At 62.2% G+C, this 24,996-nt stretch overlaps 2 protein-coding genes across 2 annotated transcripts; one reads left to right on the plus strand and one right to left on the minus strand.

The window, feature by feature from the left end:
* Nucleotides 1–5,122: 5,122 nt before the first annotated feature.
* ARF1 (ADP ribosylation factor 1) lies at nucleotides 5,123–20,544 on the plus strand. The gene is made up of 5 exons (XM_027624395.2): nucleotides 5,123–5,272; nucleotides 18,597–18,781; nucleotides 18,862–18,972; nucleotides 19,049–19,173; nucleotides 19,295–20,544. Exons 2-5 carry the CDS (start codon nucleotides 18,634–18,636, stop codon nucleotides 19,454–19,456), a joined length of 546 nt encoding a protein of 181 aa, XP_027480196.1. The 5' UTR covers nucleotides 5,123–5,272; nucleotides 18,597–18,633; the 3' UTR covers nucleotides 19,457–20,544.
* A 674-nt stretch (nucleotides 20,545–21,218) lies between these two features.
* C5H1orf35 (chromosome 5 C1orf35 homolog) lies at nucleotides 21,219–23,404 on the minus strand. Its single transcript, XM_027624382.2, has 8 exons — nucleotides 23,203–23,404; nucleotides 22,600–22,750; nucleotides 22,439–22,484; nucleotides 22,277–22,359; nucleotides 22,094–22,166; nucleotides 21,870–21,967; nucleotides 21,518–21,652; nucleotides 21,219–21,437 (listed from the first exon to the last, which is right to left on the minus strand). Exons 1-8 carry the CDS (start codon nucleotides 23,294–23,296, stop codon nucleotides 21,353–21,355), a joined length of 765 nt encoding a protein of 254 aa, XP_027480183.1. The 5' UTR covers nucleotides 23,297–23,404; the 3' UTR covers nucleotides 21,219–21,352.
* Nucleotides 23,405–24,996: the final 1,592 nt, after the last annotated feature.

Below are 24,996 nucleotides of genomic sequence, written 5' to 3' on the forward strand. Positions count from 1 at the left end.
GCTCCCCAGACCAGAAAGAGCAGCCCTTGGGCGGGGGGTGGGGGTGGGGCCGCAGCAGCAACTGGGGGGGCGGGGGCCACACGAGTGTGCAGGGCAGCCCAGAAACCCTGCTGGGGCGGAGATGCTCGTACCTCTGTTGGGGTGTGGGTTTTCCTGGGGTATGCACAGAGGTATCCGTGTCCCCAAGCTCACTGAATCGATGTGCATGACAATTTAAACACTCAGGAGAGGGGCGCGTGGGGGCTCCGTTGGTGAAGCGCCTGCCTTCGGCTCAGGTCGTGACCACGGGGTCCTGGGATCGAGCCCCACATGGGGCTCCCTGCTCGGCCTCTGCATCTGCCCTTCCCTCGGCTTGTGCTCGCTCTCTGAAAAATAAGTAAAATCTTTTAAAACAATAAAAAAACGCAAAAGCTCGGGAGAGTGCCAGGACAGCTGCCCCCTGGCCATGGCTGGTCGGGGAGAAGCCACTGGTCACCAGGGCAGCCTGTCCTGCCCGCAGGCCCTGGCTTCCTCCTCTGTGGAGGAGGGGCTGGGTGGCGCCCTCGCCACTCTCCACGGCTGAGGCTGGAGGCTGGGGGCAGGACGTGCTCCGGAACCGGGTGCAGTACCAAGCCCACATCTCTGGGCTGGGTACCGCAGAGCTGGGCCCAGCATGGATGGGGCTGGGGGTGCAGGGGGCCTCTTCCCAGAGTCCACCCAGCCCTGTAGCAACGGTCAACTTCGTGTCATCTTGACCAGGCTGAGGGACGCCCGGATGGCCAGTAGAGTGGCATTCCTGGGTGTGTTTGGTGAGGGTGTTCCAGAGAGAGGGGCATTGGGATCCGTAAGCTGAGAGGCCCACCCCTTGAAGCAGGTGGGCCTCGTCCAGCCCCCTGGGGTTTGAATAGCACCAAAGGCAAAGGAAGGGTGAATTCGTTCTCCCGCGCTCTGGGTTCCTGGCTGTTGGAAGGACACCAGGCCTTCCTGGGGTCCAGCCTGCGGACAGCAGATCCTGGGACTTCTGTCTCCAGAGCCGTGCGAGCCAATCCCCGTGATAATCCTGTCTGCACGTTTCCGTGTCCTCTGGGGAGCCCAGACTAATACAGCTAGAGGGAGCCACTGTAGGTGTGGGGCCTGGAGGCTGGCCACTGTCCAGGTGCCATGGAGGAGCCACATCCTGGGGCCCCCTTGTCCACACAGCCTGGCCGGCAGAACCGACCCCCTGCTAGTTCCTGGCCTCCTCCGTGCGTTTATCCGGTGTATCTAAATCCCTCTGGCTGCAGACTTGGCCCCTTCCCACTAGCCGGTGGGATTAGCTGTTCAATCCAGCAGACACGCCCATTGCTGGCTGGGGTGGGGGCCAGCCGGGGCCAGATCGGCCCAGAGACCCCGTTCTGACCACCATGGGGAAGTGGGTCAGGCAGCAGGGCTGAGACAGGGGCAGGCCAACTAAGGGCATGGTGTCAAGTGTGGAAGGGGCCACCGTCGTTCTAGAGTGGGGAGGCTGTGTGTGCATCAGGGACCCCCTAACACGCTGGTGAAATGGGCCCTGTCTCAGAATGAGGTTGGATTAGTGCCTCAGATAAATGACGCACAATTTGAAGAGGAACAGATCCCGTTACCGAAAGCTGAAAACCACCCTGGGCACGTGAGCTCAGGGGTGACAGGTTTCTAGTCGAACTCCCGGACCGAGCACCTACAGGGCGTCCCGCTGACTGCATTCCAGCTGCACCCCCGTGACGGGAGGAGTCACGGACGGACGGACAGGAAGCGCCTCGCAGAGGGAGCACGGGAGGCGGCACCACTGTGCCTGTCAGCTCCAGGGTGGTGGGGCGGTGGCAGGTGGACGCCCACCTGAGCGCTCTTGTGTGGGGAGCAGAAACAGCCCACCAGCCCCTGCAGCAGCTGCAACGGGACGTGAAAGGGAGGTTACTGTTGCCCGCAAAACCATAGGTCCCACACATACTGCTGTCTGGGCATGAGGCCTACTACATCCAGCATGCAGGCAATGCCACACGTCAGGCAAAGATGTGCACCCCCATGCAGTGCCTCCTGAGCGGGGCGCCCTGTTGGCGCCTCGCCTGCTGCCTCCCCAGGGGTGAGGCCAGGATGAGAACCAGATCCCGTGGAGCTGGCCTGCCAGGGAGGACCACCGTGCCCAGGGTCGGGGGGGAGTCGAGCTAGGTGTGCAGGGGCCACCCACCCCAGGACTGAGGGAGCAAAGCCCCAGGTCAGGAACGCGTCAGCCTGTCTCAGCAACGAGAAGAGCCCGTGAGCCGGGCTGGGGTGCAGGGAAAGGAGAGGCTGGGATGAGATGGGGAAACTGAGGCAGGAGCAGGCATGAGGAGAACGGGGATGTCCAAAGAGCCTGGAGGCAACAAGGCCTCACCCAAGCGTGACGTGAGGCTGTGGCCCACATGCTGCCCCTCGGCTGCCTTGTGGACATGGCTGAGCCCATCCCCTGCCAGCCATGGGATTCTGGCATGACCGAAGGGGCAAGAGGCAAGGCCTGGTCAGCTCCAGCCCCTGGCCCAGGCCCAGGACAAGGGGCAGGGCAGCCCTGGGGTGGGGCGGGGAACGAGGTGTGAGTGTGGGGGCTGGGCCCCTGTCATCAAAGGGCACAATTCCTGCCACCAGCGCTAGGAGGAACATGCAGAAGGGTGGGCTTTGCGGGTAGGCCTGCAAGAGACGTGAGCAGAGCAGACGGAGATGTGGGTCCCCAGCGGTACCCACCTATCTGGACAGAAACTTGTCTCGGGGTCCCCTCTGGGAACCAGAGGCCCCCTCTCCCCACACTGCCCAAGGAAGGCTGAAAGGGGACAGAACTTCCTGCAACCAGGTGCTGGAGTTGAGGGCCTTAGCTAAATGGTGACCTGGAGGAGCCCAAGAGAGCGAGACAGATGCTAGAGGCGAGGAAGTGCCCCTGTCCTGGGGGCGGGGTGGGGCTGGTGGAAGAGCAAAGGTTCTGGCAACGGCTAGCTGGAGGTCAAGTTCCAAGGGCCTCCACCCCAGCCTCACAGCCTCCTGACCTTCTGTGGGCTCGCAGCCTCGCCCAGCCCGCTTACCGCCATGAGCAATGCCCACCTCACAGGTGCCACGCGCAGAGCTGCATGAGGGGCCTGCCAGGCTGGGGGACCCGCGGGGAGTGAGCATCTCCACCCCCCAACCCCCCCACGCCCCCTCTCCTGCCTCTAGCCCTTTGCTGCAGCTAGTCCTTCAGTTCCTTTGGCGGGGGGTGGGGGGGTTCCTGTTCAGCATCCTTGCGTCTGACCTGGTCCTCAGCCTGCAAACCCCCAGAGGTGAGGAGCTTGACCCCAAGCCCCCGCCAGGCCCCCACCGGGAGTCAGGCTGGAGGTGAGAATCTGGGCTGGGGGCCTCAAGTTCCACAGTAGGCTGCAGGGCCCTCTAGCTGGCTCACCTCGCCCCCTCCTGGCAGACGCTGGGCAGGCGCCCCCTTCATCGACCGACCCCAGGGTGTCCCATTCCGGAACTCCAGGGAAGAGGGGCGGGGAGGCCCTCGGTCCCTAGGTAACCTCAGGTGAGCACCTGGGCCTCAGTTTCCCCAGGTAACCGCCTGGCACGTCGTTGCTCCCTGACAACGGATCCTTCCCCTGATGTGCCCCAAACCTGTCTGGCCTGGGCTGAAGATGCCCCCTTTCCCCAAGAATCAAGAGGAAGGTAAATTCCTTTACCTAGGGGCGGGTACACAGGAATTACTCTTTTTTCAGCTGTGTGTGTTATCTTCCATACACTCCTTCCTGCCTCTATTTTTTCACGATTTTTTAAATTTCAAAGAAAGCTTCCGAAGACACAGTGACCACTTGCAGACATCTGGCCGGGGATTGGCTCTCTGGGAGTGGGGAGCCAGCACCACTGGAAGGTTCTGCGCCTCTCCCTGGAGATACAGACCCCTGAGGGCACTTTGCATGAGCATTTGTGGCACATTCAGGGCAGGAGAGACCCCCAAACACGTCCATGGAGGGCCAAGGAGGGATGAGGGCCTTGGGGGCAGTTGTTGAGGTGCAGACCACCAGCTGGTTCATTCATAAGTGGTGAGATCTGGGGGAGGCTGGGACTGCCAGGTGCATCGGCAGGGCCTGGCTCACAAGGTCAAGGGGCCATCAGCCTCTCAGAAGATGACGGCGTCACTGTTTGGGGCTGGAGGAGGGCCTGAGGAGGACCGGGCACCCTACCAGCTGCCCCAGTCCAGGGAGGGGGCCCTGCCCAAGGGGAGCAGGTGGGCGAGGGGGGCAGGCGGGCGCAGGAGGCTGCTGGGCAGGCCTTCTCTGCCAGGCAGGCCCCTGGGCCCAGGTGATGGCCTTGGGCTTTGTGCCCTCTACAACACACGGGTTTGGGGAGCCCCTCCAGCAATCTCAACAAGCCCTCTCGGATGTGGGACCCCCCCCCTCAAAGCAGCACGAAGGTGGGGGGAGGGAGCCTCAGGCGGCAGAAAGGAGGCGGGCCCGGGGTTGGCAGGAGGCCGGAGTAAGGTCCTACGTGGAGTCCACAGCCAAGCCCTTCGGCTGGACACCGTGGAGAGGGGCCCCGACTGTCCGCGTCTCCCTTCTGATCAGGCCAGGGAGGTTTCCCCGGAGGAGGGGGTTCCTCCTTCCAGTTTGCCAGGATCTGGGCTCTTGGCGACCCCGGGGGTAGCGCTGTCCCCTGCCCGGCTGGGCTCCTGTTCGGCCTGTGCTACTGGATGGCAGCCTGCTCCCCCGGGTGGGCTCCTCGGGCGCGCAAGGGGCTGCGTGGGTCACGCCGGTACTCGGGCCACGATTTCCACACCTGGGGCTGGCGCCCGGGGAGAGCGAGCGCGGCCCACTGGTCCGCCGGGACCTGCCGGGTCTCGCGGCGACCGCCTGGCCAGGGCGGGGACAAGCACCCTCTCGTGCACCCTGCCGCCGCCTCCCCCTGGCCACCGAGTCCACCGCCGCCTCAGTCTCTGCATCTGCAAAACGGGCAGGTGGGCCCAACAGCGCGCGGTCCGGCAGAAGCGCGGCGCAGGCGCAGGCGGACTCCGTCCGGAAGAGCGCAAGCGGGTGCGCACGCGCAGCCGCGGGAGGGGCGCGGCCCAGGGCGGGGCGGAGTCCCAGTCCCCGCGCGCCCGCCCCCAGCCCGGAGTCTGCGCGTGCGCGCTGTGGCGGGGAGCGGACGGGGCCGCAGGCGGGCCCGCCCCGTTCCCCAGCGTTCCCCGCGGCAGCAGGCACTGACGTGGCCGCCGTCAGAGCCGCCATCTTGTGGGAGCGAAACCAACGCCTGGCTCGGAGCAGTAGCCTCGCCGCGGCCGCCGAGGGTGAGGCGGCGGGCCGGGAGCCAGGGGCCGGGCGGCGGGCGGCGGGGACAGGCCTGGGCCGCGGGCGGCCCTGCCCACCGCGGCGGCGGGGCGGTGAGGGCCGTGGTGAGGCTGGGCCGGGCCGGGCGGGGGCCGAGGTGAGACTGGGGCAGTGAGGCCCGAGGCCCGGCCGGGGGCCGCGGCGGGGCGGGCGCGGCGAGCTGGGCCGGGGGTCGAGACTGGGGAGGGCGTGGAGTCGAGGCGGAGGTCGAGTCTGGGAGGAGGATCGGGGCGGGGAGGGTGCAGAGGGCTGGGCCGGGGGTCAAGTGGAGGCCGCGTCGAGGCGGGGGAAGGGGACCGCGGCCGGGCCCGGGGTCGAGGCGGCGGGGTGGCGGTCGGGGCCGGGGCGGGGGGGCTAGGAGCCGAGACCCGGCCGGGAGCGGGGGCGGGGGGCCGGGGGCGGGGGCCCGGGCCCGGGTCGGTCGCGCCGCCGGCGCCCCGAGCCTCCCGCCGCGGTCTCGCGCCCCCCGGAGCCGCCGGGGTGGGCGCCCGGAACTCCGGCCCAGGCCGCGGGCTCCCCAGGAAGCTCCGCTTCCTGCTCCGCCTGCGAAGCCTCCCGCTTCGGGGTCTCGAGGACCAGGAAACTGAAGCTCGCGGCCCGGGACGCCGCCAAGGTCACGCGAGGGCCAGGGTTTGAGCCCAGTTCCTGTTGGCTCGGGGGACGGGGGTGGGGCGGGGCCCGCGTTCCCGGACCGGTGCGGTGGGGCGGGGTCCTGGGGTCCGACCGGGAGCGCCCGTGGCCCCAGGAGGCCTCGCCTGCCCGCCGGGCGCGCCAGCGGCGGCGCAGGGCCCCTTCGTCCAAACTTGCTGCGGCCCGGCAGTGCTTCCTGGCTGCCGTCGGCAGGGAGGAGAGCACCCTTCCTTCCCCGCCGGGGGATCGCTAATCTACCTGCGGAACGACTCGTCGGGGTCGAGGCTGCCGCCCCGGCCCCGGGCCCTGACGCTGACTTGTTGCACAATCGGGGTGGAGGCGGGGCGTGTGAAATCGTAGCTGTGCTAATAGGGCTTGCGGGTTCATGCCCAGGGCTCGGCAGTACCGGGTGGTCCGTTCAGACTGCCCTCCGAGCTGGGCGGCACCCTCCCGTTTCCTCAAGACCGAGTGGCCGCCTTCAGCGCCCGAGCAGACCGGCACACGAAGTCGTTGGCCGGGGGGAGCGCGGGGCCCGGGGGTGGCCCCGGCAGTCGGGAAGTTCCCCTTCCAGAGCTCGGGAGTGAGCGGTCAGCACTTTCCCCCGCCCGCGGTTTGCACGACTGGGTCTGCGTTTCCGGCTGCGTGCGTCCGCGGAGCGCGCGATGCCCGGCTGTGTGTGCCGCCCTGCCGGGACCCCCCGTTCCCGGCGTGTTGGCTGTGGGGCTGCTGTCACGCCGGGTTGGCCCAGCCACACCAGCTGGGTCCAGCATTCAAGGGAATTGTGTGTGCGTTCGTCACAAATCTGGCCGTTTCGTGGGAGCGTCCTGTGCTCCTGTCAAGGTTGCGTCCTGTTACCAGGGGCTGAACGTGGATGGGCTCCTCCAGGGCGTCTTCGGGAGTGCCTTGTTGAAGGTAATCGGTGTCCCTGGGTCCTTACGGTCTGTCTTCACGGGCAGGTGTTCGGAATTACTACCTCAGAAGGCGTGAAGTAGTCGGTTTGGGTAACGGCTGACTCACACGTTGTCTGATCCCCTTCGAAAGAAAGTTACCGTGGAGAGCAGAAGCGGGTTGTGTGCCCCTCACAGTTCTGGCCTTTCAGTGCTGCGGTCGAGCTGTCGGCCGTGTCTCTTCCACAAGGGGAGGAGGGCATTGTGGCTTGCCGAGCCGCCGCTCCCAGGGCCTGCGCGGGCTTGCAGGCACAGGAGGGTGCACTGGCCCTCCGGCTTGCTTCAGGAGCCCTTGGTGTGGGCCCTCTGCGGCTGAGACCGCCTCCACTCTGGACTCCGCTCGTGCAGGCTCGTAGACAGTGTAGGAACTTGGGTGGAGGCCTGATAACGTGAACTTCGGGCTGCTCCTCAGATCTGCTGGTCCTTGCTCGGCTCCCTAAAATTGGGTAAGAACTTAGATCTGGTGCTCGAGCGGCTCCTCATGGGCGTGGAGGGTGTTCAGTCTCTTAGAAACGACTTTGACACAGTAGTGGTTCCTACGTAACTCTGCCTAGTGGCAAGGAAAGGACAGCTTTGGGAATGTGTGTGGGGGTCCAGAGTGAGTGTGTGAGGAGGGGGGGAGTCCAGAGTGTGAGTGTGTGTGTGTGGGGGGGAGTCCAGAGTATGAGTGTGTCTGTGTGTGTGGAGGGGGGGAGTCCAGAGTGTGTGGGGGGGAGTCCAGAGTATGAGTGTGTCTGTGTGTGGAGGGGGGGAGTCCAGAGTGTGTGTGTGTGTGAGTGTGTGTGTGTGGAGGGGGGGAGTCCAGAGTGTGGGGGGGGAGTCCAGAGTGTGTGTGTGTGTGTGGGGGGGGAGTCCAGAGTGTGAGTGTGTGAGGAGGGGGTGAGTCCAGAGTGTGAGTGTGGGGGGGGGAGTCCAGAGTGTGAGTGTGTGTGGGGGGGAGTGTGTGTGTGAGGGGGGAGTCCAGAGTGTGTGTGTGAGTGTGTGTGGAGGGGGTGAGTCCAGAGTGTGTGTGTGTGAGTGTGTGTGTGGGGGGTCCAGAGTGAATGTGTGAGGAGGGGGGGAGTCCAGAGTCTGAGAGTGTGTGTGTGTGTGAGTGTGTGTGGAGGGGGGGTCCAGAGTGTGAGAGTGTGTGTGGGGGGGGGAGTCCAGAGTGAGTGAGTGTGTGTGTGAGTGTGTGTGTGTGAGTCCAGAGTGTGACTGAGTGAGTGTGTGTGTGTGAGTGTGTGTGGAGGGGGAGTCCAGAGTGTGAGAGTGTGTGTGTGAGTGTGTGTGTGTGTGGAGGGGGTGAGTCCAGAGTGTGTGTGTGTGAGTGTGTGGGGGGGTCCAGAGTGAGTGAGGAGGGGGGAGTCCAGAGTGTGAGTGAGTGTGTGAGTGTGTGTGTGTGGAGTCCAGAATGTGAGTGTGTGAGTGTGAGGAGGGGGGAGTCCAGAGTGTGAGTGAGTGTGTGTGTGGGGGGGAGTCCAGAGTGTGAGAGTGTGTGTGTGTGTGAGTGTGTGTGGAGGGGGGTGAGTCCAGAGTGTGAGTGTGTGAGGAGGGGGGGAGTCCAAAGTGTGTGTAGGGGGGAGTCTAGAGTAGTGTGTGTTTTGGGTGGGGGAGCAGTGGTGAGTTCAGAGTGAGTGTGTGTGTGGGGTGGGGAGTGAGTCCAGAGAGTGTGTGTTTGGCGGCAGGGAGCGGTGGTGAGTCCAGAGTGTGAGTGTGTGTGCGGGGAGGGGATGATTTGGGGGGTGGAACTTTGCTGAAAATAATCACAGCGTTTAGCATTTGTCTCCATCAAAGCGATGGAAGGTGTGCAGGTCCTGAGGAGGGAAGGAAATGTATTTCGTCCAGAGTGTGTGTGTGTGAGGAGGGGGGGAGTCCACAGTGTGTGTGTGGGGAGGGAAGGAAATGTGTTTCGTCCCCAGTCGCCTGTACCTGAGCGCAGGCCCCGAGCCTCGGGACGTTGCTGAGATGCACGCGCTTGCCCAGAGCAGCTGACCGGGTCTCTGCCGGCCTGGCTGCCTCCCTGGAATGTCAGAGGCTTGTCCTACTGCCCGGCATGGAGTTCATTGTTGACTTGATGGGTTCTTCCTGACAAACTCGGTTTTTAGGAAAAGCCTGTTTGCAGATGTGTGTGATTCATGCCTACGGGCTGTGGCAGATGTGCTCTTAGGGCTTTTCTTCTGCTCCCTGATGGTTGGCGTCGTGGGTGCCCAGGCACTGGCAGAGCGCGAGGCTGAGGCTGGGTGGGCGTGCGGTTCCCTGGCCGTGGGCAGAGCAGGAGTGTGGCTGGGGAGGGGCGTGGGGACAGCGGCATAGGGGTCTGTGGGAGAGACAGCAGGCACCCCCCAGGCAGGGGGCAGTAGGTGCAGGGGCCCTGTGGCGGGAGCACACCTGGTGGTCTGGAGGCCTGCTGCGAGCCAGTGGGCCCAGCCCCGCAGAAAGGGGATGTCAGGGATTTCTGGGGACTGGGAAGAACGCATTCTCTGTGACTTCACGTAATTGAAAAATCTCGATTACCTAAACGGCCTAAACGTAAATGTGTTTTGTGAACGGAAGCAGCACTTTTTTTTTTTACTGTGGTTTCAGTAGATGTTCTGCATTTTCCAGGAATGCAGCTACCTTGTAAATCAAGGGAGGTTGTACTTTGTCCTTTGTAGAACCTTCCCAAGAGCTGCTCTCGATTTCCAGGAGAAACTGCACTGCTCCACGGACACAGCCACCCTCAGTACCTGCGGCCCCGCCACGTGCTGTAATGGTGTGCATGTGCAGCATCTCTGGCAGGTGGTCAGAGTTGGCAGTGGTCGTGCCCAGTATGGGAGCGCACGCTTGACAGTGCGTTCCCGCCCTGTAGTTCCCTGTTTCGTGAGAGATGGAGCAACATGCTGGGTTTTTGGCAGTCCGGGGTGTATGCTGGTTGTGGTGGCTGCTAGCATGGCGCTATGAAACCATGGGGGTGTCGGCCCTGACCTTTGTGAAGACCCTAGCTTGGCATGTGGTGCGCAGGCATCTGACTTGACCAACGGGCCACAGGCTCGGGGACCTCCTGGCCCCTCTGGGTGGTTTGCAGGAGGCTCAGGGACCTCCTGGCCCCTCTGGGTGGTTTGCAGGAGGCTCGGGGACCTCCTGGCCGCTCTGGGTGGTTTGCAGGAGGCTCGGGGACCTCCTGGCCCCTCTGGGTGGTTTGCAGGAGGCTCGGGGACCTCCTGGCCCCTCTGGGTGGTTTGCAGGAGGCTCGGGGACCTCCTGGCTGCTCTGGGTGAATTTGCAAGAGGCTCAGGGACCTCCTGGCCACTCTGTGTGGTTTGCAGGAGGCTGGGGACCTCCTGGCCACTCTGGGTGGTTTGCAGGAGGCTGGGGACCTCCTGGCCGCTCTGCGTGGTTTGCAAGAGGCTCTGGGACCTCCTGGCCACTCTGGGTGGTTTGCAGGAGGCTGGGGACCTCCTGGCCGCTCTGCGTGGTTTGCAGGAGGCTCTGGGACCTCCTGGCCACTCTGGGTGGTTTGCAGGAGGCTCTGGGACCTCCTGGCCGCTCTGCGTGGTTTGCACTCCCAGAGCTTACAGTTGTAGTTCGCTTTGTTTGGAGGGTATGGAGGGGCTCTCAGGGCCTGGGCCCCCAGAGCTCTGCCCCCGTGCCTGTGTGGCCCCCGAACTTCAGTGGCCGCTCTGAGGAGGCACAAGACCGGGTGCAGCAGCTGCAGCACGTTTGTGGGGACCCCACTATGAGAGACACCCCTGAGAATCGGCTGACTGTGGAGGTGGGGTTAAAGGGCATGTGCTGGACACTCTCGCACTCCCATTTCATGGTTGAGCTTTTGTGCCCAGCACTCTTCTTCTCTTGCAGCCGCCCTTTTGTGAGCGTGGTGACCTTCAGCCCCACTGTGTGGCGAGGGTGCACCCAGAAGGGTGGCGTGGAGAGGACCGTTTCCTTTGGAAGGTGACGTCCCAGCCTGAGTGGGCACCTCATGGAGAAGGCACTGGCAGTGTCGTTGGCGTGGGCTCTTGGGGTCCTCTGGATGGGGTTGAGCTACAACTGTAGCCAGCTTGAGAAGGGCCAGTCACTAACCCCGTGCAGATTGGTAAGGGTCAGTGGTAGGATGCTTCTCGGGATGATGGGTGGTTTAGAGCTGCCTGTGGCTTCCCAGATGCTGCTTTGCCTTGTGATCACAAAGTACCTGAATTCGCCCGTTTTCGGTTTAATTTGTTGTGCATTTCAGTGTTGCGGTTGATGCAAGGTCTTTGTTTTTTTTTTTTTTTTCAGTGACGCGTCCTTCAGACTTGACTGCATTTGGGGTCAGAGGGAAGGTATCTCTGCCCCTAACGTGTGAGCCAGAGGGGAGGGGCTTACATGGGAGGGCACATTAGGAGGGGGCCAGAAATGTCCGTGTCTTCTGGAAGGCCTCGAGCCCAGGGACCGATCAGGCATGAGAAAATACCAACAGCACAAATGCAGGGAGCTGAGGGAGGCTCCTGACACAGCATCGTGGCGAGGCCTCATCTTTGGTCAGTGCAGTTGGGGACCGTGGGACGTGTGTGTTCAGTGTCCCACACGGACCGTCCCGTCCATCCTTGCTCTGCAGCTGGAGGCCGTGTGACCCTGTTCAGAGGCCTCCTGTGCATGTCGTGTATGTTGGCTGGAGCCTGTCTGGTTATTTGCTCCCATCTGTAGAGTTCACAAGAACACGAGTTCGGTGAGGTGTTTGGAAGATAGTTAAGTTAAAAAGTAGCAGGTAAAACCTCAAGACTGAGTAAGGGGGACGTACAAACCATAAGTGGGTTCTTCAGTGAAGTGCTTTGATTTCTGTAGCTGGTGGTGAGTAGGATTAGTAGCAGTTGGGCTGTTCCCACCTGTGCCTGTTCCGTTAGACAGTGGACAGTGGCTCTTGGGCATGCGTGTTCCCGCAGACGAGCTACACTGATAATGAAACCCACTTCTCGCTGTTGCATTTAACTCTGAATCTGAAGCTGACAAGGAGCACACGACATTGCTTCTCACTGGTTGTGCCTTCTGAGTCAGACCTGCCAGGTGATGCCCCCACCTTCAGCTCTCGGAGGCAGTGTGCAGAGTGAGGGCGGTTAGAGAGCATTAGGGTGAGGCCTCCCAGGTCTGGGGCTCGTTCTCCTTCCTCATGGCGGCATGTGTGGGGTCATGCCTTGTTGGGAAAACACTGTGGGCCTCCCCCAACATGCCCTCCTCAGAACTGGCCTGAGGGTGCAGATCAGAACACTCAGGTTCTGCAGTGGTGTGCCTGCTCTTCTGTTTCCTACGGAAAGTTCGTAGTGGGGGTGGGGGAAATGGGTGACAGTGGCCCAGAGGCTGTCCTGGGACGTAGGGTACAGCGTGGCCGTAGCTGACAGGACTGGATCGTGTATTAGATTCTAAGAGAGGAGACTGTGAAAGTTCTCTTCACAAGAAAATAACCTTTAGCTGTGGGACGTGAGGAATGTGATGATCGTTTCACAATATACACGTACCCGAGGAGTCACTGTGTGCCCGTCATGTATTAGCACTGGGTGGGGAAAAAGTTCAGTTGGTTTACTTACGTCCGTTGATTGTGCCCGGCTGAATATTCTCCCCTGTGAGTATGTTGATTCCCATCTTTGTCACAGTTGTGTTAGGACAGTGAGGTATATCTGCTTAGCACGTGCGATTTCTGCAAAACAGGGACATGTCATGTGCCGCTCGGCCACGGAAGGAGCCTGAGCCACAGGATGGACTGTTGGGCTTGCGGGGTGGGGGGGATGGCTTGAGGCTGTGTTCCGCTGGTGCCGTGGAGGCCCACGCTGGCATGCAGAAAGCAGGGTGCGGCACATTATGTGTGATCATATCCGCCAACACACGTAGAGGACCCCTTTTACAGTTAAGTTCTACATGTCGGGGGTGGGTTGGGCTTTTGAGTGACTGACAGTCTCTGTGCACAGAGGTGGCGGCTAGAAGGCATCTTAAAAAGTAGTCCCTAATGCATATCAGCTCCTTGGGAAAGACTTCGCCGTGTTAATTTTTCTCACATAGATGTCAAAACTGACAGTGTGGACTGCAGAGCCGCACGTTTCACTCTATGTAATTTAGGCCCAATGAACTTGACTTTTACAAAGGCGGAAAGACTTAAAGCTCTGATGGGCCCCAGCTTTTCATTCGAGTAGGAGATTCATCCCTCGGAGCTCCCCATGTACAGCACAGAATGGTTCTGTCTCCTGGGTCACATTTTCGTTTCCCATGTCGAACTCCAGCTTGGTGGTTTCTTCGCGCTGGTGACTGCAAGCAGTTCAGGTCCTGTCGGTAATCGCTGCTAGAGATTCTGTCGAGTCATCCGCCTCCGGTGCCTTGGCTTACCTGAAAGCTCACAGGCCTGTAGGAGGGGACACCGAGGGTGCAGGTCAAGACCACAGCACCACTTGCCCTCAGCAGCTGAACTGGTCACGTGGTACTCGTTTAGGGGAGTGGAATGGGTGTAAACTCACAAAGCTACCTTTTTATCTCACTGGACTGTCTTCCCCAGGGAGGCCCCATTGTTGGCCTTGGCCTGTGGCCAGACAGACCTTTGCATCCCAAGAACGTAGGTCGTCACGTTCTTTGCTTTACGTTGTTGCTGGTCCTTCCCACAGAGCTGAGGGGCTGGTGCTAACTCCCAGGCAGGAGGGAGCTCTTGTGAAGAAAGTCCACGTTTTCATTGCTCACCAATGCAGAGGGTCATCACAGTAAACCTGAAAGACAGGTTTTGACTTGAGCTCCAGGGATTCTGGTAGCAGAAGGTATGACAGAGAGTGTCCTGCACATTAGAACCTGTGCCGAGAGGCCACAGGACAGCTGTGGCCGTCGATGTCGACCTTTTTCCTGTGGCAGATGCTGTGTTAGGTCTGGACCTCTTGGAAAACAGTAAATGGTACTGGGGACAGACAGGAGCCCCCAGGGTCCTGGACCAGGTGCATGGCAGGTATAGATTCTTCTAGAGTACTTGGAGAGACCAACTGCTATGTCTGGTAGCATCTCAAACCCAAGACTCCATCCCCAGCCCCCATGGGGCTCTAGGATTTTTTTTTTAAGATTTTATTTATTTATTTGAGAGAGAATGAGAGACAGAGAGCATGAGAGGGAAGAGGGTCAGAGGGAGAAGCAGACTCCCCCCTGAGCAGGGAGCGCGACGCGGGACTCGATCCTGGGACTCCAGGATCATGACCTGAGCGGACTCCAGGATCACGACCCGAGCCGAAGGCCGTCGCCCCACCGACTGAGCCACCCAGGCGCGCTGGGCTCTAGGATTTTGATCTGCTGAGAAAGCACGTGGGAAGGACAGGGACCAAGCACATTGGTATTGAAGGCTCAGCCCAGCCCAGCAGACCAGAGACATTGTGTGGGCAAACGGGGTTTTGGGGGGCTGGCCAGGACCCATTGGGAGGAGCAGGCCGCCGGGCAGACTTGTTCCGAGATGGTTCTTCTACCCACATGATGGCTTGGGAGAGTGCTAGGGTTTAGTGTCGATTTGTGAGAAGATACGTTAACGCTAAAACAAGTCGAAGTCGCAGTCCGCCCTCCTGCCTCCTCTGTGAGGGCTGTGTTTGTACATGAGTGTGCTGGTAACATTCCTCAGTCTGTCTGCTCTGGGCAGTGAGGGTCGGCCCTGACCCTGCGGTTGTGGCCTCAGCTTCTGGGTTCCCAGCGGTAACAGCAGTGGTACCATGATGGAGCCCGGTGGTACTGGCTGGTGTTTTCCCACAGGAAACATTAAAATGCTCTCTCCATTTGTTGGTAACTGTCCTCCGTTTTTCCCAAGTGCCCTGGGGCTGCCAAGCCCCAGGTTTTAGCCATGCACGTAGCGTGTTCACTTTCTTGGAACTCTGCCTGGATGCCTCCTTCCTTCTGGGGGCGGGGGCTCCCCTTACCTGTGGCCACCTTGCAAGGAAGGCTTGCATCTGACCTTCTTTGTTCTGCCCCCTCCTGCCTTGGCTGGGTATAGAATTACAGGTGGAAAGTACCGCTGTGTCACTTCCATAAAGCGCTCTGACCCTTGGTGTCCTCACAGTGCATCTGTTTCGGTGTTTGTAACCCAGGTTCCCTCAGTCTGGAGGGTTCTGTTCTGAGCTGGAGCATTGAAGAATTTCTGGCCCATAATTTTTTGTGTTCTTTGTTTTTTTGGAGTTTCTGTCCATCAGATTTTAATTATGTTCAAGAATGTCTATCCTCCCCACCCAAAAGACTTTGGAGCAGTTTCTGGCTCCGCAGAATTGAGGGGAAGGGGGCACCTGGGTGGCTCAGTTGGTTAAGCGACTGCCTTCGGCTCAGGTCATGATCCTGGAGTCCCGGGATCGAGTCCCACATCGGGTTCCCTGCTCAGCGGGGAGTCTGCTTCTCCCTCTGACCCTCTTCCCTCTCATGTTCTCTATCTCTCACTCTCTCTCTCTCAAATAAATAAATAAAATCTTAAAAAAAAAAAAGAATTGAGGGGAAGGAACGGGAGCTCCTGCAGGCACGTAGCCGCCCTCAGGGCAGCATCCCCAGCCGCTCATGGACCCGCACTGACGCTGCGTCAGTCGGAGCCCCTCCTTTGTGGTGTGTGTGCTGTGGGCTCGGACAGGTGTGGAAAGATGCGTGCCCATGCCCACAGGCTCACACAGAGTGATGGTTTCACGGCCCTGGAGCCCCGCTGGGCCCCCCCGAGTCCCCCAGCGCCCCCCGAGGGGCTCTGTGTCCTGTCTCCACGGTCCCGCCTTCTCCAGAAGGCCGCCGTCCACTTGGAAGCACAGGCGAGTAGCCTGCTCGGATGGGCTTCTTCCGCCGCGTCTTCTCGTGGTGGGAGCTCGCTTCTTCCCAGCGCTGACCCCTGTTCGTCGTCTGGGGGGGCCGCAGGCTACGTAGACTCTCTCCTCCATAGGAGCCGGGGGCTTCCGACTTGTGGCAGTTGTGGGTAAACAGGATTTGGTGCAGACGTAGCTTCGGCTCCTGTGGGGTGTGAGAGAGGATTTCGTTTTGTGAGAAGCCACCGGGCCGTGTCCAGCGCGGTGTCCCGTCCGTCCGTGATCCCACCAGCCGAGCGTGGGAGCTCCTGTTGCCCCACATCCTCACCAGCTGGTAGTGTTGTGGGTTCTTGCCTTTCTAACAGGTGCATAGTGAGCAGCTCGTATGGTTTGTGTTTCTCTTGAGATCTTCTCATGTGCTCATCTGCCGTCTGTAGATCTTCCTCAGGGAGGTGTCTGGTCTTTGGCCCATTTTACAGTTTTTTTTTTTTTTTTAAGAGGAGAGGGAGGGAGAGAGATAATCCTCACAGCCTCCATGCCCAGATGCCCGGCTCCGAGCTCAGTCCCGTAACTGAGATCCAAGACCCGAGCTGAAACCAAGAATCGGATGCTTAACTGACTGAGCCAGCCAGGCGTCGCTCCCCCCCATTTTACAATTCTTAAATACAGTTGAAATTTGCTTGTCAGAGTTTTAAGTGGCCTTTGGGATATTTCTTAGATGACAGCCCTTAATCTCGCACATATTTCTTGCAGTCTGCTTTATCTTCTCATTCTCTTGACGTGGTCTTGCCCAGATTGGAAGTTTGCAGCTCTGATGAAGTCCAGCACTTGTTTCTTCCCAGGGTCATGCCTCTGGTGTCGTATCTAAGAAGACATCGTCACACCCAAGACGGATGCAAACCCTTGAAATTGCTCCTCACCGTCCTTTTTTACCCATCCTGTGTGTTGTGTGTGTGTTACTCTGGTTGTCAGGTCGGCCCCGAGCCTGTCCTTGTTCTGTGGGCACCAGATCCCTGCCTTGTGACCTGGGGCTGTGTGTAGCTTGGGGGTTTTTTCCTTTTAGTCTTCTGTCTTCCTTCCTCCCTGTTGGTGACTTTTTACTTTTTTTTTTTTAAGATTTTATTTACCCATTTTGACAGAGACACAGCGAGAGAGGGAACACAAGCAGGGGGAGGGGGACCACGACCCAAGCCGAAGGCAGACGCCCAATGACTAAGCCACCCAGGCGCCCCTGTTGGTGACTTTTTCAAGGGAGCTAGGACAGATGTTCTAGGTCCTCCAGATGCCAGCAGCCACACCGTGCCACCTGCATGCGGGTGGCAGAGCCAGTTCCCTTGCTCTAGAAAGGTCCCTTCCCTGCAGAGCTGAGGAAGAACATGAGGTCCGACTCCACCCACACTTGCGTTGGCTTCCAGGACTCATCGCCCCTTTTTTCTTTTTGTCTTTGTGGGTCGGGCATCTCTTCATGAGTGACTTGGCAGAACTGACATTGAAAGTGTGTGTTCCCCAGAGAATTTTTCATCCTCTGTATGTATAAAGAAAATTGGCTGTCTGCACAAAAAGGAAATGTTACAGTAAGGATTGTTTTACGTTTTAATTTTTTGAATAGGTAATATTGCTCAGAACCAAAAGAATAAAAACGTGTCAAAGATGCACTGAAGCAGGGTGCCCAGCTGGTTCAGTCGGTGGAGCGTGCGACTCTTGATCTGAGGGTTGTGAGTTCGGGCCCCATGTTGGGCGTAGCGATGACTTAAGATCTTTAACGACATCCTGAAACAAGTGCCCTGAAGCCAGTATGAAGGCCTCGGCTGGGCATGCCTGGGGCTGCTGGAGCATCAAAGCCACCAAGTAAAACAGGAGTGCCACGCCTCGTCCATACCTGGGGACGGTGCTGACTGACCGCTGTCAGAATGACCAGGCAGACAGTGATCTGGCCAGGGTGTGTTGGCTGCTGAAACCAGAGGGGGTGGGAGTGTGTGTGTGCTCACTGGTAGTGAGAGCCAAAGCAGTGGAGACCTGGTGACAGCACCAGAGCCTGTCCTCAGAGGTGAAGTGGGGCGGGCCTGCGTCTTGTCCATGCTCCAAAGCCTAGGGAGCTCCTGACCGCTCCCGGGGGACAGGTGTGTGGGCAGCAGGGCTCAGGAGCGCTCGGTCTGTGCCTGCGTGGAACACGCTGCTGGGGACGCAGGCCAGCCTCTTTTCCTGAAGGCTGCCCCACACCCTGCTGCTTGGCCTTCGCTCAGTGCTGAAAACCCAGATTCCTGGGCAGTCTGCTTTTGAGAAAGGGACCATTTCTCCCAAGTCCCTGTTGGGAAAGGAAACTTGGAAGAATGAAAATACTCCTGTGCCCTGGGGGGTGGGGGGCAGGGAGCTGTGGATGGCACACGGCTCTCCCTGTGGCAGGGCCCCCTGACGTGGGCCCGGGTGTCTGCTCTGAACGAGGGGACCTTGTGTGGCCTAGGGGCTGCCCCCTCGCTGGGGTGGAAGTGCCCACCTCATGGGCACCCCCTCGGACTTCATGGCTGGTGTGCTGCCCAAGGGCCCCGGTGAGGTCTAGCTCCAGGTCCTGCCTGGGGGTGAGTGCTAAGCTCAGCACATCGCTGAAGGTCGGTCTGGCCTGTGTCACTGGGGGGGTTGGGTGTTCCTAGAGACCTTGCATTCATGCAAAGCCACGGCTGTCGGGTGCTCAGCATTCCATCCGCACGGGTCGCGTGTCGTACATCATGGCCAGGGCAGGTCGAGCAGACGTGGGCATCACTTCCTCAGGTGACCGCAGCCCCCGACTCCAGTCACCCCTGTCCTGAGATTCCCAGACGCTCCTTCTAAGGGCAAGACTGCGTTTCCGCTGCGTGGGAACCAGGTTTCATCCGCTTCTGCCCTGTGAGCTCTCAGGAGTCAGGCCTGTCCATCCGCCGGAGCTGGAGGGAGGGCCCCAAGCTGCTGCTGCGCTGCTGGCCCTGGCAGCCCAGGCAGAGACTTGCGGACTGCTGTCTCTACAGGTTTCTCTGGCCAGTGTTGCTCCCACCCGTCTACAGCATGGGAAATATCTTCGCAAACCTCTTCAAGGGCCTTTTTGGCAAAAAAGAAATGCGCATTCTCATGGTGGGCCTGGATGCTGCGGGGAAGACCACCATCCTGTACAAACTGAAGCTGGGTGAGATCGTGACCACCATTCCCACCATAGGTGAGGAGCGTGGGCTGCAGGGGTGGGCCGGGGGCCGGAGGGGGCTCTGGGCCAGGCTCACCCGGGTCGCGCTGTCACAGGCTTCAACGTGGAGACCGTGGAGTACAAGAACATCAGCTTCACTGTGTGGGACGTGGGCGGCCAGGACAAGATCCGACCTCTGTGGCGTCACTACTTCCAGAACACACAAGGTGAGCGGCGGGGCGGTGGCCCGCGGCAGAGGTCGGGGAGCCCGCAGCACCTGTCCTAATGCCCGCGGCTCCGCAGGTCTCATCTTCGTGGTGGACAGCAACGACAGAGAGCGTGTGAACGAGGCCCGTGAGGAGCTCATGAGGATGCTGGCGGAGGACGAGCTCAGGGATGCTGTCCTGCTGGTGTTCGCCAACAAGCAGGTACACGTGCCCACGGGACCCAGCCGCCCGGTGCTGGCGGGCGGGGGGCGCGGGGGCCACAGGTGGGCGCGGGTGGGCCTTGCAGTGTGCTGACCTGAGGCCGCCGGGCCTGTCCCCCCAGGACCTCCCCAACGCCATGAACGCGGCTGAGATCACGGACAAGCTGGGTCTGCACTCCCTGCGCCACAGGAACTGGTACATTCAGGCCACCTGTGCCACCAGCGGGGACGGGCTGTATGAGGGACTGGACTGGCTGTCCAATCAGCTGCGGAACCAGAAGTGAGCCGCGTCCCCCCCTCCCCCCTCCTTCCACCCTGCTTTACTCTCATGTGGTGTGAGTGCCAGAAGCTGTCTCCATGGTCGGTCACAGTGTGCTTCACCATGCTGTAAATGTGCAGACGCAGCCTGCAGCCGGGTTTTTATTTAATGTAAATAGTTTTTGTTCCCAACGAGGCAGTTTCTGGTACTCCTATGCAATATTACTCAGCTTTTTTTATTGTAAAAAGAGAATCAACCCACTGTTCAATACTGAGAAGGGATGTTAGGCACGCGGGGCCTCCGGGAGTCGCTGTGTCCATCCAGCCTGGCGCGCCTCCTCTGGGCCTTAGATCTGTGTTGAGATCCATTTTGGTGGTTGGTTTTTAACCTGAACTCAGTGCATTTTTAAAATTGTTGCAAACACAAGATAAGGAGAACACGTGAACACACAGAAGGGAGAAGCGTGCCTAGTGTCGGTTCTGCAGCGGCGGCCAGGGTCTAGTCCACCGGTGGTCCGTTTCCCGTCGGGAACGTGAGACGGGGCAGAACCAGCCACGGTCCATTCTGCATGGTCACGATAGGGCCCCTGTGACTCGCTCTGTCGCGGGTCATCCCGCATCCCCTTTGTGCTTGTACTTGTACTCACACGGCCGCCCAGGAGACAGGCCGGGGGCTGCGGCCACCGCTCACGGACCCCTCGGAGGGACCCCGGCCTTCCCTTGGGTCCGCGTGGGCGCTCTGGCCTGCTCCGGGCTGCCTGGGGTCTCACCAGCAGGAGTGCGGGCGGGCGGGCCAGTCACCCTAGAGCCTCAGCCCCCGGAGCCCCTGTCTACATGTGCTTTCACTCCCTCAGCCTGCAAGGGTCGGATTTGCCATCGAAACGACGACCTCTACTGTTTTCTTTTGTATTTTGATAAACACTGAAGAAGCTGGAGCTGTTAAACTTTACCTTGGGGAAATCCTCAGAACTGGTTTATTTGGTGTCGTGGAACCTCTTACTGCTTTCAATACACGATTAGTAATCAACTGTTTTGTATACTCGTTTTCAGTTTTCATTTCGACAAACAAGCACTGTAATTATAGCTACTAGAATAAAATCTCTTAACTATTTCACGGCTTTCCAGTGCTTGGGTGCCAGCGACCCATGGTTTGCCTCTGGGCACGGAAGGCCCCCGCCTAGGGTAGGGGCCTGGACCATGCGGCTAGCAGGTGTGGCTGTGGCCCAGGGCCCCGTCTGGGTCCATCCTGGCAGGGCCAGCCTCAGGGCTCCCCGCACGCACACGCACGCACCCAGCCGGCCAACGCCCGCGCAGCAGGAACCCCCCCGGCCAAGCTCCGTGTGGTGCCACAGGCCCCTTCCTGCCCCTTGGAGGCCAGCCCTCCAGCCCCGTATGGCTGTTGGGAGCTGGAGATGCGCCCGGCAGAGGCCTCGCCCACCTCCGCTAAGAGGATGAAAAACCAGGGTCGGAGTCGGGAAGACAGAATCGTCCTGGTAATTAGGTGTCCAGCCTGGGCCTCGTTCTCACTGCAGTTGGTGAGAAGACGTCAGTGTGCTGGCTGGCTCGGTGCACATCTCCCTGCAGAGGCGGAGGGAGGCCGGGTGGGAGGAGCTGTGCCCCCAGCCCACCCTCCCCCACCCTCCCCCACCCGGGAGAAGCAGAGGCAGCGCAGGGACAAGTTTGTGTCCCCTGTGCTCTGGGAAAGTCCCCGCCCAACAGTCTCGGGCGGTGGTGCTGGAACACGTGGCCACCCCCCTCCCTGGAGTAGGAAATACTTGCCCTTTAAAATAAGTTTATTTAAGTACAAAGAGAGAGAGAAAAATAGCGGCTGTGCGGGGCCTTCCCGGGTCGGTGCGTCTTCCCCGGCGCGGGGCGGGCCCGGCAGGTGGGACGCCCTCCGGGAGCTGGCGGAGGGGCCGGTGTCAGTCACTGTGGTGCGGGCGCTGCCTCTTGGAGCAGGGCCGGGAGTCGCCGTCCGAGTCCGAGCCGTGCCTGCGGCGCCCGGACCTGGGGGGACCGGGGACACGACGTCCGTGGGAGGCTGCCCTGCCCCACCCCCCGACCGCCCACGGCAGAGGCCCACCTACCCCGCAGAGGCGGGGGGCAGCGGCGAGGTCCCCCTGCTCCGGTGCGCCTTGTCTTTCCTCTTCTCTTTCTTGTGCTTCTGCTTCTTCTTCTTCTTCTTCTTCTTCTCCTTCCTGCTCCTCCTGTGGCTCTCGGGGCTGTGGGACAGGGTCTCCCCATGTACCGAGCGCACGTGCCCGTGGTCGGCACGCACAGCCTGCCTGCCGCTCCCAGGCCTCCGGCCACCTTGCGGCCAGCGGGCGACCCCGGCACCCATCTGCTGCGGGCTGTCAGAAGCCGGGGGGGGGGGGGGGGGGGGCCAGCAGGCAGGCGGGGCGCCGGGAGGCCCGGGCGGGGGGGGGGGGCAGCCCTTACCCGGACTCCGCCTTCTCCTCCTCCGACCGAGGCTTCTTCCGGGCCGAGGCTGCGGAGGGGCCCGGCCGACCGCCCTCCGCGCTCTCCACCCGATGGTGCTGCGGGGGGAAGGCACGCTGGGCTGGGCTGGCTGGGCTGGGCGCGCCCCGGGACGCCCGCGGGAAGGGCCCGGAAGCCGGGAAAACGCACTGGGGGCCCGGCGCGGGCGTGCTAAGGGCACTTACCGTGAACACCGACAGCCCCAGCTTGGCGGCCTCCTTGTCTTCTCGGGACAAGGCCACTCGGCCTGCGGAGCCGCTGCGGGAAGGCGGGTGAGAAGCCCCACGATGAGAACGCCGCGGCCGCCTCCCCTGCCGAGTGCCGCTGCCACGCGCGGTACGGGCACCACCCACCGCGTCGCCACGCACCTGGAGCTCCCCAGGCCCAGCAGCCGGTCCACTCCCTTCTCCTCGTGGTCTCCTCCTTCCCGCTTACACACCTCCACGAAGTCCTGTGCGGGAGGCACGCGGGCGCTCGCAGCCGCTGCACCCCCGCCTCGCCCTCGCCGCCCCCCGGAAGGGCCCCCTCACCTCCTTGCTCAGGCCGGTGGGCTGCTTCCTCACGTTCTTGTAGCCTCTGCGGGGGCCGCGTGCGCGCTTCAGGGAGCGGCCGGCCTGGCCCGGGCCCCCGCCCCTCCGTCCCCTCCGCGCCCCCCACCCAGCGCGCCCCCGACCCCGCGGGGCGCACTCACAGCGCCGCCATGAGCGCCTCCTGCTCCGCCTGCCGCACGGCCGCCAGCTCCTCTTCCCGGCTCAGGCCCGCGCCGTCCGCCCGGCCCTTGGCGTACCAGGTGAGGTCGCGGCCCTTCTGCCAGCGGCCCACCGGGGCCATCAGCGAGTTGCCTGCGGGGGTGCAGCGCCCGGCGCTCGGCCCGCGAGGTCGGCGGACTCCCGCGTCCGCCCGGGTCCCGCACCTGCGATACCCCGCACCCCCGGACCCCGCAGCTCCCGCGCCCCCGTTACCCGCACCCGCGGATCTGCCGCGCCCCCGATCCCCACACCTGCGATACCCCGCACCCCCGGCTCCCGCAGCTGTCGCGCCCCCGGTCCCCGCACCTGCGGCTCCCGAGACTCCTAGTGCCCCGCTCCCGCGGCCCCGGCGCCCCCGTTCTCCGCATCTGCGACGCCAGCGTCCTCTCATTCCCCGCACCTGGGCCACCCTGCTCCCGCGTCCCCTCGTCCCGTGCACCCGCAGCTCCCCCGTCCCCATTGTCCGCACCTGCTAGAGCCGGCGCCCGCGACCCCCTCGCCCCTCGTTCCCCACCCCCGACGCGCGGGCCCGGCGCCGCGCTGACCCAGGTAGTTCTCTCTCTGCTTGTCGGTCTTCACGTCCTCCCAGTTAAACTGGTCCTGCCCGCCGCGCACGCCGCCCCGACTGGAGCCGAACATGGTGCCAGGCCGTCCGCCACCCCCCGGGCTTTCCGAAGCCCTGGCCTCGCCGCCCCGGGCGGCGCCGGCGCCGGCACCCGCTCCCGCGTCGCGCGCCTTGACGTCACCCCCGCGCAGGCCCGGCAGAGCCTCGCGCGCCTGCGCACTGCTCCCTCACCGCCGCGCGCCCCTACGCCCCGCCCCTCCCCATCGGCGCGCCTGCGCACTGCCCGGGGCGGGGGAAGGCGTGGGCGTCGGCTGAAGCGGGACCTGAGCGTCGGGCCGGCACGACACCTGTCGTTAGAAGCCACTTTGTGTGGGTGACGCCGGGGTGCAGGGGCAGGGCCCCGAGGTCGCGCTGCGCGCGTGCCGGGGCTGTGCTGGGAGAGGGGAGGCTCCCGGCGAGTCCCGGGAGCGGCCGGCGGCGGGGCCCCGTCGTGCCCTCGGTCATCTTGGGGCCTCGGCTTCCCCGCGTGTGGTCCCTGGGTCGGGGCTGTCCCGCGGGGGCCCCAGCGTGGGAGGGCAGGGGGCAGCCACGGGCGCGCCCCTCCTCTGCAGAGCTGGGGAAGACCACCAGTGTCGCCCCTCCCGCAGGAGCTGCGGGCATGGCGCCCCGGGGGGCGGCCGTGGTGGGCAAAGCAGGGTCAGCTCGGAGCTTGCTGCCCCTCCCGCCATCAGCCCCCGCCACGGGCCTGGACACGGGGAGGCATCAGCGTAGACAGCGTCTGAAGTCCCCCAACCGGGTGGGGGCCAGGGATTGGGGTCCAGGGACAGGAAGTCTCAGGGACCTGGAAGGGCCGAGCGCAGATGGGCCCCTCCGCTCGACCAGACCGCCCAGACTCCCGGCGCTCTGCAGACAGACCGTGGGCCTCTGGTGCCTCTCGGCATCACCCAGTTATGGCCAGACCCCTCCCGCAGACCCCCACCCTCAGCAGGGCTGCACAGCTGGGGGCGTTGCCAGGCCTGCTTTCAGCACCAACCCCACTGCGTGGCTTCTGCCAGAGCCCCACTATGTGCATGAATCTCCTACCACCAGCACCCACCCTGCCTTGTGGCTGCCAATCCCCACGTGTCCGTGCTGTGCCCAATCTGTGCCCTGCTTCTAGACCCCTGCATCTGTGGCCGTGACCCCCCTTCGAGGAAACCCCAAGCGTGAGGACTAACTTGGTTCTGAAGAGCAAGTGCGTCTCCCCCAACGGGCTGGTGGCCGTGTGCTCGGCAGACCATCGGGGCCTGAGAGCCCAGCATGCGTCCCCGGGAACGACAGACACAGCCACCGCCCTCTCCTCGGTCACCGCCGTAGTGCCGGCCCTCCGGTTTCCCAGAGACAGCCTGACAGCCAGGGCCCCGCCATCAACAGGACACCCGGCAGCCCCAGGCCCTTGCAAAGGTGGGGACTTGCCCCCTTGGTCTTGCAGAAGCCTGGCCAGGGGGAAACCCACCTCCGAAGCAGAAAAACGGCAGCTGACCCTACGAAGCCTGGTTTGCTGTCGCTTCAACACGCTACACGCCGAGTGCAGGGAACGATGGGCTGATGGCGCCTTCCGCCGAGAGCCCCAGGGAGGCGTGGGGTACGCCTGGCCCGGCTTCCCGCACACCCTGCCCCTCCCACCCAGTCCCGCGGCTGCTGTGCCCGGCCAGCAGAGCCCCCAGTGCCCGGAGGCTGAAGGCGGGACAGGGGTGAGGGGGCTCTAGGGCCCGTCCCCCTCCCACACTGTGGC

Source organism: Zalophus californianus, chromosome 5 (assembly GCF_009762305.2).
Source record: "Zalophus californianus isolate mZalCal1 chromosome 5, mZalCal1.pri.v2, whole genome shotgun sequence".
Classification (NCBI taxonomy): Eukaryota; Metazoa; Chordata; class Mammalia; order Carnivora; family Otariidae; genus Zalophus; species Zalophus californianus.